At 38.8% G+C, this 17,354-nt stretch overlaps 1 protein-coding gene across 4 annotated transcripts in view; it reads right to left on the bottom strand.

Moving 5' to 3' along the window:
- SPOPL (speckle type BTB/POZ protein like) overlaps window positions 1–17,354 on the bottom strand; it is a 63,500-nt gene that overhangs the window by 42,303 nt on the left and 3,843 nt on the right. For 3 of the 4 annotated variants that reach the window (XM_051810298.1, XM_051810299.1, XM_051810296.1), the window contains exons 2-5: window positions 5,017–5,151; window positions 4,718–4,839; window positions 4,303–4,454; window positions 529–656 (exon numbers count right to left, since the gene is read on the bottom strand). In XM_051810298.1, coding sequence (XP_051666258.1) covers window positions 529–656; window positions 4,303–4,454; window positions 4,718–4,839; window positions 5,017–5,094 — 480 coding nt within the window. In that variant the 5' untranslated portion in view covers window positions 5,095–5,151. Of the gene's footprint in view, window positions 1–528; window positions 657–4,302; window positions 4,455–4,717; window positions 4,840–5,016; window positions 5,152–8,410; window positions 8,495–17,354 lie in introns of all 4 variants that reach the window. The other variant, XM_051810297.1, reaches the window with a different exon arrangement.

Raw genomic sequence — 17,354 nt, 5'->3', positions numbered from 1 at the left:
TACAAAAATAAAGTGTTTAATTTACTGGGAAGACCTGTTAATTGGTTAAAGCCATCTATTAGGATATTACAGGAACAAAGATTCTGGCAATTAGCTGGGTTTTTTTTATAACATGAACCAGTACGTAAACATTTCCTTTTGCTTATCCAGAGAAAAACAATCCTCTAATTCCAAAGAGAGCTGCTTTAAATAAAAGTGACCTCAGTAAAACAGCACTTCTATAGACAGCATATATGCACATGCATAAATAATTCTACAGTTGATTCTAACATACTCCTGACAGATTCATGGAAAAGTCCAACAGTTTCCAAGTGATCACTTCAGACATTTCACATTTCAGCACACATGCATCAAAAAAGAAAACAAAATGCAATGCAGACAAAGCAAGTAAATGTGTATTTTACACGTTTACAGTAGACAACTTCTAGAGTATGTTACTGTTTAAGTCAATATAAATCTCTAGTTCTTAGAATATAAACCACTTTATTTAAAAGTTTACCACTCAAAACCTCGCAAATATCAACTTACCTCACAAAATAACGTAAGCTTGTCATCTGGTAGAAGACCATTAGCTTCATCTAGCAAAAAGTCTCTTCGGATAAATTTCTTAAACCCCCAGTCCTTGCCTTGCACAAATCGATAGGCTCTTTGGCTTTCTGATAACAAACAGTTATGGACAAACAGAGCAAGTTAAAGGTAAATATTAACAAACAGCAACACCTCATTCTACATCAAGGCTAAGTGTTAATAAAAAACCCCGAATCAATATCACACATTTGGATCGTGTGTCACATTTCTAGAAAACCCACAACTGATTAAAAGCTTTTTAATATTGCAATAGTGTTATTTTATAAAACACTTGATGGAACATAGTAGAGCACAATTTGCAATTCAAACCATATCAACTCTTTAGATCTATCTTTGGCACCTCCCAGCATGAGGAGTCTTTCAGTTCATGTTTAAGAATGCCAACGTGTCAAAACACAAATTGTTCACAGGGAAGTACCATTACAATGAATTTGTCACCACAAACACATCCTGACAATGCTCTGCAGTTGTCATAACAATCTGTTTTGACTTCTTCCTGAAATGGAAAATCTTGTTTCACAGGTTGAAATCAGTTAGAAATACAGTAGAAGCATTAAAATAGCCAAGTAGAAATATAAGTTTTCAAGTAGCAAACTAATTTTTGGTCATAAAAAGATATTATTTACTTTTACATTTACCTTTTATCCATAGTTATATGAATTTTTTTTAAATCCATTAGATTTGCTGTGACCACACAACTCTTATTTTCCAGTTCTAATGTTCACAGCCCAAAAAAACAGTTTCCACAGTCATCTCAGTGCAAACACATATAATTCAGTAAGATCAGGTATTTTGCATGGCTTGTTTACTGTAAAGTGTCACTTGTTTCCCAGATTGAACCACAGGAAAGAGCACCATATACTTTTATGTAGAACTAAAACACGGGAAAGAAGTTGTTTGGGAAAGGCTTTAAGAATACATATAGAATAAAGTATATTCTGGATTATATTTAGAAAGATCATTCAAAATGAAGAGAGCAAGAATACTTCTGAAATAAGACCAGAGGGGAAGCAGGGAGGGATCTCACGAAGAATTCTCCAAGACAGAACTTTCATTCCAAAAAAGCTGGGCAAGAAATGCATCACCATCTGATTTGCTGGATGGGGAGATGCTTTAGCCTTCTGGAGAGCAATTCAGAAGTTTAAGTCAGAAGTTTGTATTAAAAGGAAAGTATTTTTCATGACAGAATCTGTTAAAATATCAATTCCTTCTACAACCTCCAAAATAAAGCCATGAGGAAAGTCACACTTCTCTAGACTAATTAACTTGGTAGCATCACTGGAACACACCTGACCACGTACTACACTGTGTATGTTAGAAAACATACATATCATACATTGTCCTCACCACCAGTAGCTGGAAAAATGATATTCAGAACAGTTTTTCACTAGAATTATATCAAGAAAAATGCAGTGTAGAGGTTTTGATTGTATTTTCAGAATGCAGTGAAGAACCACTCAGGAACTGACACTGCAGGAGGTGTGATGTCTCTGTCCCTGTCACCTTATCACACCCGTATATCAACTACAACCCCTCACTTGTGCAGAGCACAGAAGGAAATGCACTCACTGAAGTGCAGTGTGGGTTTTGAGGGTGACACAGCAAACACAAAGCACTGTTCACCTGTTTAAATCTGGACACCAAGGAAGAAAACCACATTTTAAAAAATATCGTATAGATTTTTAGGCATCTAGATTAGTGTTTTCACATACTGGCCAACTTTCAACCTCATTAAATTGAATGAAAAAAAAAAAATCAGAAAATCACATTCCAAAAGGGTTCAAAACTTTCTTCTCTAGATTCAGTCCAATTCTTTAATCTGCAGACTTAGATTTTACTCTTACGAGCAACAACCAGTGTTAACCCCCAAATTAAGCCATCAGTAGCACTTTAAGTATAAAAAACCACAAAAATAAAGCAGCATAAAAGTATAAATGTATTTTTCTTTTAATAAAGTTAAAATGTTAGTTTGCTCTCTATTTTGCACACAGCTTCATCACTTGAAGGCAGCAGTCTGTGCATGAATTATCAATTTAAAAAGGACATCTGAAGTGGGGCATAATTTCACTGTATAAATAAAAACATGGCATCTCCAGCAGATGGCAAATGGCTGGAAAGTCCAAGGAAAAAGATTTCTGTTGCTAATTTTCCAAAGTGAAAAGATATTTACATTTCCTGTGGTGCCAAATACAGCACAGCTACTATTGCAGAAACTGAAGACACACCTACTCACAGGATTTTGGGGTTTTGACACCTTGTGATTTTTAGCATTGTGATGGATAATGAACCAGCTGAGCTTTTAAGTCAGAATTAGAGGGCAGGCCAATGTCAGCAATGCTGTGCTCAGTGTCTGCTCAGACCTACTGATCAGGAAGAAACAGGTCACTGGAGATTGGGGTCCTGGTAGACAACAAATGAATGAGAGCCTGCAGTGAACCCCTAAGGCAAAAAAGGAGCAACAGCATCTAGTTAAACACTAAAACAAGCTGCCCAGATAAGGTGTGGAGTCTATATCCTTGGAGATATCCAAAGCATGACAGGTCCCAAGAAAACTGCCCTAGTTGACCGTGCTTTCAGCAGGGGGGTTGGGGTAGACAGACTCCAGAGGTCACCTGCAGCCTTAGCAGTTCTGTGATTATCTCAAAATATTTTTTGATGCACACACTGCACTTTCACATTTTATCACAAACACCAATCCACTACTGGACTAGAAGATTGTCTCAAGCCAAAAGATTCACCAAATGTATACAAGTGTATCTTTGCTCACATGAGCTCCAGAGTCTGGAGGCTTGCAGGGAACGGAACCGTCTCCATCAGTGAAACATATACATGAAACACAAACATCTACTTCCCTTCCAAAAAATCCCACAATTTAATTTTTAGATTTGCACTCAATTCTGTGGATTTACTTAAAGATTACAAATGGGCCTAGTTACACAAGGAGAAAGAGCATCAACTTTGGGTACAAGAACTGCAGAACTTTTTAGCAGAAATTCAGAACTCGCAACAGAACAGACCTTGCAAGATCTCTTAAATCCTGGAGTAAAAGGGATTATTCATATACTGGACTTGCAGCAGCACAAATTCAATGCATATCAGCAATAAATTACACATTTTCACGAGAATTCCAGCTTTCCCAAAAAGCATTTCCAATGAAGGTGGGGCTTCCATATGACCCTTCCATACATTTTTCATATCGACGCAACAATTAAAAACAAATCACCAGTTATTCCAAAGTCTTCTAATTCCCTGGGTACATGGCTCATATTTTTAAACCAATTCCAGTGTAAATCAGATGAAACAGGCCAAAACATTGTAAAGGAGTACCTAAAAAAAACCAGCCATGCATGTTTATCTAATTAACTATGGAAATCAAACACTTCCAACTTTAGCTACAAACAAGCAAATATACCCCTACTAACAGGAAGTAAGAATAATCTGCTAGAAAAAGTAGGTGACAAGAATCTGGAGTGACAGCAGTTAGCAATGTGCTGTAATTTATACTGCTCAGGATAAAATTAACATAGCTCAGTGATCAGAAACGTGCGAAACATGAACAGGAGTTTTTAATTAAGTTTCTAAAAGGAAATTAAAAAGATATTTTTAAAGTTTATCTCAGTATTAAATTCTGTTCTCAACTGAAAAAAATTACATTGCTGATGTTCTCCAGGATGTTCTTACAAATCCACATGCAACACATTCATATTCCCTTACCCATTGCTTTTGTTTCTTCTCTTTTAGCATTCAGTAGGGAAAATTTGAATTTTGCTCTGACTTCACTTTTTGGACAACTGACTAGAAGCAAATATAACGACAGATAGTCTTTGCTTTCATCATCTAATCCCTTTGGATTCACTCTCAGGCACCTGAAAAAAATGGACAAATTGTAATTTTTAAATGGTATCCACAATAAATTCAGAAATATTTCTACAAGACACAAGACACATGCTACCAAAACAAATGTTCCCCTTGTGACTGCTGAAACTTTGAAATAAGAACCAATTCAAACATATAGTAAAATTCCAAGAAATGTCCAAGTTTTAAAATTTATCTGTAATTTAACTTCATATTTTTGTAAATAAAAAACACTCCAAAAAAACGAAAGCAGTTGCTAGAATAAAGACCTTACCACTTCATTTTGTCATTTGGCCCTGATGAAAAGGTAGAACTCTTTAGAACTTCACCCATTTCTTCTCGGCAAAAACTGAAGTTATTAATGGTCCACATGTAGGAAAATTTTACTACTTTAACCTGAACAAAAGATGTAGAAAATATTAAGAAAATTTAATTTACATATCAAGCATTAACTATGAGAGCTAGTTAGACTGTCAGCTATAATCTTTCAACATGTCAATAACTTTAGATTTTTTTTTTTTTAAACAGTAACTTCGACTGGAAAATAAAGTCATTGGAATTTATGTAGATTACCTGTGTGTAACACCAGCTTTCAGCCACAGGTCCACTGGACATCTCCCCAGGAGGAGGTGGGGTGGGAACCCTTGACATTGCCACTTATTGCAGGTTTATAGAATCAAGACAGCAATCCAAACTTCAGTAATTCTCCTAAAAAAAGTAATTAATAGATTTTGTTCACCCTTTTTAAAGTGTGGGAAATACAGAAATCAACATTACTAAATGATGCATCTGAAAATTAAACCTGAAAAGAGGACAATGGCTCTGCTGGGTGTCACACTTTTAATAACTCTTGGTGCTCAAAACCTGCAGGCTGAACTCATGCAATGCTTTACAAAAGTAAGCACCTATGTATGCATCACACAACACCACTAATGACCACATTTCAACATCCCCTTTGCAAATTACCACCTTGACCACTCCAGTCATGTTACAGCTTTCTTTAGGATCTTCTCCTTTGATTTGCAGAATAACCAGGGCCTTGTGAACACTCAGTTATTAGTACCAAAGCTTCAGTGTTCCACACAGGCATCATTCAGCCCTAGAAGAACATCCAGCCACCTGGGAGAAGAATATGTTCACACAACCCTGAGATTTCTAAAGGGAGGGTAAGAAATTAAACTTGCATTAAAAGTAGTATTTCCTTCACACGTCTTTTATGGATGCCTTGTATCTTTAACTCCAAGAGCTTCTACTCAAGAACTAAAATCACCACACCACAACCATGTGCTGGTTCCCTATTGAAGTACAAAGCTTAAAACCAGTTTGAAGTCAACTCACCAACTCTCCAGAACTTTCTAACTGCAAATGAAGCAATTTTGTTATGAATTACCACCTAATAGAGTACTACAGTTTCTCCTGCCCATCAGGAATTGAGTCACATGCCCAGATCCATCACATAATACCTAAAGACACATCATTAGTCAGCCTACTCGCCTTTGAACCTGGCTAATGAGAGAAGGTGGGCCCATCAGAGGTAGCTCTGGGTTACTGGGCTGACTCTGCTCTAGGGAGGGTTTGCTCTCACCTGCAGACAGGTTCCTGCCAGAAGCACAGCCTTTCACTTAAGCCGCTCCATTAAGTTGCTAAAAAGTGAAATGAACCCTGATCAAACCAGATGAAAGTCAATTATTTCTGCCACAAAACATTTTCTCTTAGTACAGAAAGTTTCTTTAAACATACCCTGCTATCACTTAGGGCAACAATCTTCCCGCAACATTTGCCATAAAGGTCTTTTTAGCTGTGATAGAACAGCATTAATTGCCCTACTCAAAAGACCTGATTGCACATCACCAGTACTGTTGGAACTCTTAGAACTCTTCCTTCAGGGATGGCCAACACTTAGAAACAAGGTTTCATGCAAACATTGGTAAGAAGACACTGCAAGACCACATGTAACTCATGAGGTAAAGGAGTTTATTATTCCTACAGGAAGAATTCTCCTTTGTGAATGGCTGTGATCCTCAGTGGATGTTTTCCCACCCACCTTTCTGGTACTGCTTCTCACTCAGTTGTGGTATGAAGTAGCCCTTCCACATTAAAGCCTGCTGACATGGGGATCTGAATCACAAAAGTATAAAACCCTGAAAACAAAGCTAATTCCCAGTTTTTACCAGATGAGGAAGCAGATGATATATAATCACTCTACTAACAGATCTGCTAAGACAGGATGAAAACAAAATATTGAATAGGTCTCCTGCAAGATATGGATCACTGAGACACTGAAGACTAATCATAACTACAGTTCAGCTGTCTCTCATAAATGACTTTTTCCCAAATAAAACTTGCATTTATTTACAACAATATTTAGTACTTAATTAGTACTTGTCAGAAATAAAAACTAGTAACAAATAGCACCCCTAAATTTAATATAATAGAACTTGTTTGCCCCATATTTTAAGCAGGAAACATATGTATTGTTGTGTTTACACAGATTTTGCTTACAGGTTTATAACTGGCTTTGATTCTCTATACAGAACCATCCTGAGCAAAATTCCTGAGAAGGATACACATGAACATCTCTCTTTCATAAAGCAAATATTAGCACTTATATTACCATTATTTCAGGAAGCACATCCTAGTCAGTGATAACAACTGAAGCTGTTCCCCACACACATGATTGATTTTACGCAGAACCACATCCTGAAAGGGTTAGAACAGCTTAACTCAGCTTTACTGAACCTATTTGCTGCTCTTCAATTCTTCAAAGCTAAAACCATTCCTTATTCTGTCATTTGCATGAGATGCACAGGACTGTCTCATCTCTCATCTGTACCTCAATTCTTCAGTCCATTGGACCAGTCAGCTCCCTGTAACCATGAAGGAGTAGCAGATCTGAGACAAATTTGCTCTGAAGGGGTTTCTAAATTGAAAAAGCCTGAAAATAACTGCTGTACAGGATCACTTTAAGAAAGTGTTCAGTGACCTCATGCCAGCTACCAGTAGCTACCTGTCCCCTCCTGTCTCACAGTTAAATCAGCCTGATTCAATAAGAATTTAACTCTAAGTAAAGGTAGTTATTTTCAATTATTTTCAGGTCCATCTGCTGCCTTGTCTCTGTACCACCTCTACCCAGGGCATCCATACTTTAGAGGATGCTTTCACCTGGTGCTTTTAATTCATTCAGGTACTGAAAGAAGGCCTGATTTTACATAAGGACACTTTTCAGGTCTTTCAAAATAGCTTCAGCTTTTTGTAAAGCTTCCAATTACAGCATTAGGATGAGGCAGCCGATTTTCATGACCTCCTGATACATCTCTGAGAAGCAGATTTACATCTCACTTGTTTTCACATGGATTTACTAAGCAAATCAAACTTTTCGATTGTGAAAACTGGGAGAAAGCAATAACTTTAAATACTTGATATTATCCTGGGAGTCTGTGCTGAGCAGCTGTTTGTATTTTTTAGTATGCCTGGATGCACAATTTTAAAAAGTCTTACCCACTCTGAGTGGCCACTGATGGTCACCAGGGCAAAGGCTGCATGGGAAGCCTGAAGGTGAGGACAGAGGTGCAACTACACACCCACCCTTTGTTCTGCTGAGCTCTGCGTGGGGAGAAGACTAAATACCACTTTGAAGAAATTGTTTATGAATCATTGATTAGCCACTGTCATCAGCTCTGACAAAAAGGTTTTTCAAGCACCAACCCCTCATCACAGCCCATTAGGGCAAATGGCTGGGAACAGAGAGAGCTGCAGTTCACAAAACCAGTTGGAGAGCGACTGGGCGGAATTAAATCAGTGAAGTGCAGGACGACAGGCCTGCTGTCTGCAGGATGAAACAACTTAGAGGGACAATTTTCATGCTACAACCTGCATTTATTTCTCTGCAGGCTATCCTGAACAAAGCACCAGAAGTGACAGGACATTATCAGGCCATAGCTCCAAGAGTTTTCAGGCAATGTCATACCTGTCTGGACAGGGCTCAGCAAACCAGTCAGTGTGGCCATTCTGCCAGGCAGGAATCTCTGGCCATCTGAGTGAGGAACTTGCACTGGGAACAGCAAAACAAGTTTTAGCAGATGAAGGCAAAACAAGTTTCTGGTTTTCAAAAGGAGAGCAAGATGTATTTTTGAAAGGTGTCAAGTACCTTTGCTGTTTGTTTGGGTTTTTTTTTAATGGAGTTTTTTTATACTGAATGGGGTACAGCAGTCAGTGCTGATTTTACTCCCTGAGAGTTTGAGTTTACTGTCTTAGAGAAAAAAAAAAAGAAAAGCTCAAAGATACTTTGCTTCACCTGTACTCTCTGACCCCAAACATGATGGGCTTGACAATTCTTCTACTTAAGGAAGGTATTGGCTTCACCTTATAATCACTCTGCTCTCTGATAAACTCTCACCAGTCTCTGATAAATCAGGACCTTCACAGAGCTCAGTACTACTTGCAGAACAATGGGCAAGTAGGCACATAACATAAAAAAAGAGGAATTCTCAAGGTACATTTTATTTAGGATTCAACTGAAGTGTTCTTCTAGTCAAACAAATATTTGTGTTTAACTTCAAGCCATCTGAAGTTGATTATTGCTAATTTATTACCTGCACATACAGTGTAAAGAAAGCATGGGCTACCTTCCATAAAATGTATTTATATGGAATTTCATTAAAAGCTGTATTAGCTTTCTATTTTCTTAATTTAGGATGAGATCTTAAGATTCAAACCTACTTCCTACATCAATAACATGAACTTCAAAAATATTTTGTTTCCCCTCTCTGACATTGAGTATTTATCAACATTATTCTAAACAAAGTTACTTTTCAACCTCTCAGAGCTAGACAAGAACACATTCCCAGTCTCTTACATCTTGCATTGGAATTATCTCAACTTTTTCACTGCAAAAACGACTAGCTCATTAAGAAAGCACCACATACATATGAACACACACAAAGAAGAATTCTCTATTCCCCCCCAATAATAAACCCACAGAACACTTCATAAACTTAATTGAAGAACTGCCCCGTTAGCAGGATCTTGGGCCAGCTCTCACACTTAGGAGCAGAAGCTCAGTTTAACTAGCTCCTAGGAGATCCTTCAGAGCACTGACTGTAACAGGGGCACAGCAGCAGGTGCTGCACGTTAAGCAGTGACCATGGCAAGGGTTTATCTTCGTATTTCAATGAGGATTACAGTCAGCAAATTACTGGCAGGAATGGCAAAACAAACTGCCTTCTGCAGGGTATCCAACACACCCTGAAAGTCAAATCCAGCCTGGAAGAATCCAACCCACAGATCAGTTCACCAAGCAAATCAGTGACCCTGTCCTGTTCCCACAGGAACGAGAGGAAAAGCACATTGTGAACTGGCTGATCAGTCCCTGCTGAGGCTCTTCTCTCCAATTTCTGTTCCTCCCAGGGCTTGAGCCTCCAGGATCAAAGTGTTTCCCTCCTGGGCCATACCAGCAAATCCCACCCGCGTGTACTGCATATTCCCTTTGAACGGTGATGGTCTTCTCCTGAGCAGGGCTCAACATTTCGAGAAATGCAATGCTGTTGTGAAATAACTTTTTTCCTCTTGTCGTGGTTTAACCTAAGCCAGCAACCAAATTAACTCTATCCCAGCCAAAACCAGCACACACTCCTCCCTTTGGAAATATTGATAGTTCATCACTGGTTGAAATAAAAGATCACCCTCTGAGGGTTAACTGGCAAATAACACCCTGTTCCTCCAACTTTTTATTCCTAGTAAATACACAATTCAGAACCCAAATACAGTTTGTCTAATTGTACAGAAAAAAGTTTTAATTTTGTTTTCTTTTTTTAAATCTGAACTGAATAACCCTTTCATTCAACAAAATCAGCTTCCAATAACCCATTCAAAATAAACACATTCTACTTACAGATATATAGATTTTATTTCCTCTCATTAATTGATCACCAGTGAATAAAGTATTATGTAGCATTATATAAGTAATATGTGTTACACATAATACTATCTATCAGTAGTTGTTATTCAAGGAATTAGTTTTGTTTTTCCAATGACTGAGGAGAAAAAATATTGGGAAAAACATTTAAGTGCTTTAAGGTTCACCATCTTACCAATTCTTGGGTGAGCAAGAACACATTTCTGAAGTTAAAAATGGGAGAAACAAACAAACCAGACCAAGCAGTTACCTCTCAGGTGAAAGGCACTCTAAGGCCCAAGTAAAAGTCACTTATCACTCCCCCATCTGAAGCAATGTTCCACTGTGCTCACCAGTTCCAGGTAGCATCAACTTATGCAGGCCAAACTATTTAACAGTGAGAAAAGCCACGTCCCTTTCTCCTTGGTCACAGAAGGATTTGTGTAACAGCCACTCTCACCCGGGTCATGCTTATCCAGTGGCACGAAACTCCTGTGGCTGGAATGCTGCTCAAATCCACAGAGGAGACATTACCTTTCTCATTGAATCTCAGAGACTAAAAAAATATCCAGCTGAAGAAACTGGAATGTTTTTCCTGTTTAAGGATTTGTCTTATAAGCAGTTACGCTTACAAAAATTCATAAGATTTCTACTCGTAAGTAGAAAAAAATCCCAAGTTTGTGAAAGATAAGGTTGTTTATTAATTAGCAGGATTTGCATCTCTTCACAATTGATCTTTCTGAAAGAATTGCTAAAAACTAAGTTTCCTGATGGATGATCCACAACACAACAACAGACATTTGAAAGGTCTATTAAGCTCAGGCAGTTATCCAGTTTGTTCAGTATCATCATTGGCTTCTCTGAAAACAGACTCAGGATACACTTAAGAAAATTTAAATACAGTGTCTAGTATTTATTGAATTAAAAACCTATCTATTGCTGCATCATTTTAGTGAACAGAATTACCTATACTGAGACAATTGCAATCACACATATCCACCCCCTAAGTCAGAAAATCTACAGGTTAAGGATAAACTACACTTTACATTACCTATAGTACTTCTAACATACAAAATGTTTCTTTTTCAGGGCCAGAGAAGGGAAGAGAACTTGGCCTGTGCACAGGAAGATCCTGTGACACTTACTGAAGAAGAAGCCTATAACAGTTAAAAGGGTTTGAGGCTTTTTTAGAACATAATATTAAAAAATGCTTATTTAAGTATACGTTTTCCCTGGAACTGCACAACAGCAACCAAGTTTACACAAACCCAAACCAGCTGTGGGGCTTAAACCATAAGCTCTGGCTACTCCCATGCGCTTCACGGTTAAAATCTCAGCCTTGCCATCCCCCAGCTCTGCTGGAAGCCTGTGCCCAGCCAGGAGACACACATACACACACACATCAGCACCCACACCACAGGCCAATTCCTGACCCTCTCCACGCTTCTCCAGTGAGAAAAAATACTACCTTGGACTGGACTGTGACAGCTGAGAAACTACATATACACCCTGTCACCCCTGCCCAGGGGACAGTAAACTCCAGCAGGGAAGGGCAGGCAGCTGGGGTCAGAGACAACCTAAAATAGCTGCAACTAAGACTACAGAATTCAAAAGCAAATCCTCATGGTAGTTCCAGCAGAAGAGCCCCAGCAAAGCAAAACCCAGCACATGTGAAACGCCCAACTTTTCAGGAGGAGGGGGCTCCACCTGTAACTGATAACACTGAAGTCAGCAGCTCAAAATTAGCAAGGTGATGATGATATTAGCTGTAAAAACTGTGAAGCTGAGTACATGTAACTTTCAGGCTTTTCTCTGAATTTTCTTTCCTATCCTAAGCCTTTGAAAAATAAAGTTGAATTTTACCTCAGCTGAGAGAAAACCCCAGTGGCTCAGCAGAGCTTCAGCTGTAACCATCTAGTTTACATCAGCCAAGCTTATTGATAAAAATCCCTCAGCATTAGCCTTACATTATTGTTCTGTAGTATAGGAAACCCATTGTGCTCTGTATCAGATATCCCAGACCATTCCCTACAGCAGTCATCTATGCATTTCCCTGGAGAAGAAATGCAAGATTATTTCTTACAGCATTTTTCATTTTCATTGCCCAGTCTAGTTTTATGGCACCCAAAAGATGGGTATTTCCACCACAACTTCTCTTGGGAAACTATTCTATTTTAATAATCTATTGCTGTTGGGTTTTTGTTCCTGGTATACAGCCAAAGCGATCTTTTCCCCTCCTTAGTTTCACTCCATTACTCTTACTCCAACAAACCAGTGACATGTGAAAGTATGTTAAATAAAGACATTTTTTCCCTAAATACTCCAGTTACACACAATCAAGAGTTCACCAAGTCGAAAATGCTAATCTTGACTTCATTCTTTGCACTTGAAACAGAAGCTTGAATTAGCCAGCAGAAAGTTGACTTCAACTGTAACAAAAAAACATCTTTCTCTAGCAGATTCACAGCTACTTTGGGGTGTTTTGCTTTGTTTTGTTTCTCTTTTCGTTTAAAATTCATAAGAGTTGTGAAAAGCACTGGACTATGTTCTCCAGAGACTGGTGCTTTCATTTGCTGCAGAGAAGCTGTTCAGAGCAGCAGAATGCTCTGCCCATTAACCTCTGCAGACTGGTATCACCTGCAAAGCTCCCACTGAAGTGGTACAACTGCTTTCAGCAGCCAAAAGCTCGTACTTACAGATGTTATCAAGAGGGGGGTTGATCAGTCATTTGTTGCCCTGTTACCTCTCATGGCAAACAGTGGACACATTTGTTCACACAGCTGCATCTTGGAAATGTTGATTGCTACAGCTCATTTCAGGCCTGTTCCATGCCTGAGGATCAGACTTTGTGTAAAAAACAACTCATAAGCTAGGAAATTGAGAAAAAAAAAACCCAAACTCATTTCTGTCAGAGGACCGAAGTGCATTTTGTGCTAGTTCACCCAAATACTCTTGTAACTGAACTAATTTCAATGGACTGGGTATTAAATTTCATTCACAACAGTTGATTAGACACATCCTAGGAAAGAGAGGTAGGTCAAGAGGCAAAGCTGCACACTCACTTGCTTTGGTGAAAATGAAGCTGGAATCTCTGAAAGCCATCAAGGAAAGCAAAACTTGATATCTCAGTATTGGACTGCACCTAGACAGGTTTACATCCACAGAGGTAAAGAAGAAAATCCTAAAAGTTCATAGAATCACAGAATATCTTGAGTTGCAGGTGACTCATAAGAATGATTGAGCCCAGCTGCCAAATTCAGTCCAAGAGAAACTAGTTTCTGAAGTTCAAAGACAAATACACAATTTCTATCATTCTACTGTTTAAAAAACATCCAGATACCGTTTTGCTTATACTTTTGGATTTAAGAACAACTCAAATGTAATCTGTTTAAGATCCCTTTTTCCACAACTAAAGCAATTTCAAACCTTTGCAGTTCCCTGTAAGTTTTCCCACTTACAGCACAGTCTTAGTTGCTCAACACAGAAGAAAATTCCCCAAGTTTGGAAAGTACAGTAAGGCAAAGAGGCTGGTGCAAGGCTGTCAGGGTGGCCTGGTTATTGGGCACAGTTAAGCAGATTTCAGTCTGACAGAAGCAACGGGGTTGATAAAGAGCAGCAAAGTTCTATCACACCAAACTCTCTTTTCATGAGCTGCCTCAGCTGCTTTCAAGAGGCTCTTTCTGGCAACATACTCCACAAGCCACCACGTGGGTGTCTGTCACCAGAAGCTGTGCTTGCACAGGCTGCATCACCCCCAGCAATCGCCCACTGACAGCTACACTTCAACAAGCCAAATATCCCTCCCAGCTTTGCTAAAGCACAGTCGGGCTTGCAAAGCCCTCCACTGGCTGTGGCAAGTAAACAGATTTGGTTTCATCTTCGGTGCTGCCAAACAAGGCAGACCAGAAGCAGATGCTCTTTGCCTCCATCCACAGACGACACAGCCCCGGTGTGAATCACCCCGACGAGGCCACCCTGTCAAATGCAGTGCAGTGCCTGCAGTGCCGCCACAGAAAAGTGCTCTCCCAAAGCAGGAAAACAAACAGAAGGAAAATATGCAATTTAATACCAGGAAATCAAGAAGTCAGCCAACATCAAGAGACGAGTCTGTCTTTACAAGTGCCTCTGAAAACCTCTGTGAAGGCCCAGACACTCTAATTTATTACTTACCCAGACTAACACTTGATGATGATACTGCCATATATCTTTCCTCTCACCACTCAGTGAGTGGAGTCTCACAGTTGTTGGAAGAGATGGCACATTTCTAAACACAACTGCTATTTAAGTCATTAAAAATGATACCTGGTCTGTAAAACAATATTCAAAACCACTGACTACAGAAAAAAGGTTGATTTTGTTTGATAATCTTATTAATATAAGTAATCATAGCAACTAACTCTGGATATAAAGTTTACCACACATGAATTTTGAGTGGCCTACTGCCTATGGAAGCTTTTCTTCTGCTTCTACTTGTATCATGCTTTACTTCCCTCCCCCCAGCCTTTCTTTTTTTTCTTAAAGATTACAACCCACTTTAGGAGAACATTACTGATAGAGCATCTTCTGCTATAACCAAGACAGGAACTTCCCTAATCAGAAGCCTCTCTTGGGATGTAACAGTATTCATTCAAGACTACCATATCTGTTTACTGTATTTTTTCCCCTAGATCAACCACCTGATCAGTGTATTTTGCAAAACTTGCAAAAAGTGTATTTATGCAAACTTCTTCAGTAAAAGGATTTTCAGTTTCTTATAAACTATATCAACCCACATTGCAACACAAATATTATTCTCCTGTCATGCATATAAGTAACCAAAAAAATCTACCTTGACATGTTCTGTAAAGATCAAAAAAACCATTGAAAGTACATTTCATACATTCTATCCCTCCAAAACCACCATATGCCAAGCACAGTCCCAGACCCAAGAGTGAGATCACACCCACTTGGACAGTCAGTACAGCAATGGATTACATTAACCTACAATTACCCAAATCAGCTAAAGATTTTGGACAACTTGGTTTCCAGTATAACATTTCCAGAACTGAAGTAGTACGACTTAAGTCTTTAAATGAGTTCATACAGGCTCTAAGAACTTTCCAAATGCATGAAAAAACCACCTAAAAATAGGTACAAATTCAGATGAACACAAATAATTGCTGCAGTTAACTCTGCACACAGCACAGACACATCAGTTAAGATGACTGTATTTTGTCCTGTTACAAGAACAGTTATTCCATTTGATACATAAATATCAGTGTGCCCATACATCTGATGCTGACAAAAAGGAGCTAAAATTTATTATTTCCATTATATATTGCAGCATCCCCAAAGCTGAAACAAACTATTTTAAGCACTTTAAATCGATTACAAAACAGTTCTGGTTTCATCTTCAAGAGTTTTGTTTATAAGCAAACAAGTAACTCTGAAATCAATCTCGGTTAACAAGGAATCCATCTGTTTTAAAATTTAAGAAAAGCTGCCACCAAAGAGTAGTGGTTTTGTTGCTGAGGAAATGTCTACAGATTAATTCAGAGCCCTATTGTGTTCAATGCTGAAGGCAGTACACGTGTGCCTCCTCTAAAGAATTTTTAAAAAATTATTAGCTAACTAATCTGAATCATTAGGTTAATACATTAAGCTCTCAAAATAACAAATTACATGTATTTAGATTTTATTTCAACTTAAACCAGTGATTTTTAACTTAAATTCTGCATATTGAAACTGTCCTTCACAGGCTACAGGCCATGCTGATGGAAAAAACAGATTCATCAATTAGAAACCGAATATGCATTAAAGAAAGCCAGGAAAATTAAAACTTTTGTGAAAAGAAGTTTTCCAAATAAAAAGTCAGCATGGAACAGAGAGCTAGAAAGTAGGACACTACAGGAGAAAGTAATACCAGCTCTTCCTTGGGCCAGAGTTGTGCACCTACACATCATTTCAGTTGTTCAGGAAGTAACCGCTGAAGCAACTACCACAAACTCTTTTAGAGTCACCCAAGTCTAATTAATTTGCTGAACATTTAATACACAAGAAAACAAACAGTTTGAAGGAAATCAAGAGCAAGTCATTGTTCCCCCCATTCCCTTCATCTGCGCTCATAACTCTACCTATGAATCGATTTTGCAAAAGACTTGACCAACTGGTAAGCGAGCTCTTGGGAGGGGACACACATTAAAGGAACAACCAGGAAGGAGGCCGAGAGAAAGCCTGGCTCCCAAGTTTCACCCGGTGATCCTTTCCACTGCACAACAATAAGAGGTTCCCACCCCATGAACTTTGGAAGTTTCCCAACTGCTGGAGACATTTACTCCACCAGCAGCAGCACTGCCTACGCCAAGAGCTACTCTGTTGCATTCTCCCTGGCACACAATTGCTTTTCCTTTCTATAAAGCAGCCAGGCAAATTACACATCAAATGATAATTCACCTTTGAACTACTTAAGGAGTCAAGTCACAATACAGTGCAAAGAGCAAATGTCACGCGAACGAAGGCGGATGAACTGGCACAGGCTGTTCCCTACTCAGCTGCTGAGGTACCACCAACTACAGGCTCAGCAGCTGCCTGTGCCAAAGCAATCCTACAGCGTGAGTACAATCAAACTGCAGCTTCCAGTAATGCCTTGTCAGCTAGAAGAGCTGAGATCTGAAGTTTGCTCCATTAAAAACAATTGTCTCAAAAAACAAAAACAAGAAAAAAACAACCAAACCAAACCAAAACTTTCACAGGCACACAAGAAGTAAATTGCCATCTTGGAAGTGCTCACACAACCCACCAGCTTCATTCCTTGTATTTAGCAATGAAATCACGGGAAAGCACACAGACATTTATAATGCTTAAAAAAAGAGGTTACAAGTACATACAGCAGCCTCTTTTACAGAGGTGAGAACTCGACACCAATACTTCTCCCCATTCATCCAACACTGAACTTTATGTGAAGTTCACTTTGAAATCACTCAGTCCATCTTTAACCTCTGAAGAAGTAGCCTGACGAGGAAACTAGCTTTTTTCACTA

This window comes from Manacus candei, unplaced genomic scaffold (genome assembly GCF_025592945.1).
Source record: "Manacus candei isolate 608988 ecotype Guabito, Panama unplaced genomic scaffold, ASM2559294v1 h1tg000077l, whole genome shotgun sequence".
NCBI classification, from domain to species: Eukaryota; Metazoa; Chordata; class Aves; order Passeriformes; family Pipridae; genus Manacus; species Manacus candei.
The sequence above is the reverse complement of the archived record's forward strand: the minus strand, read 5'-3'. Positions and strand labels throughout refer to the sequence as shown.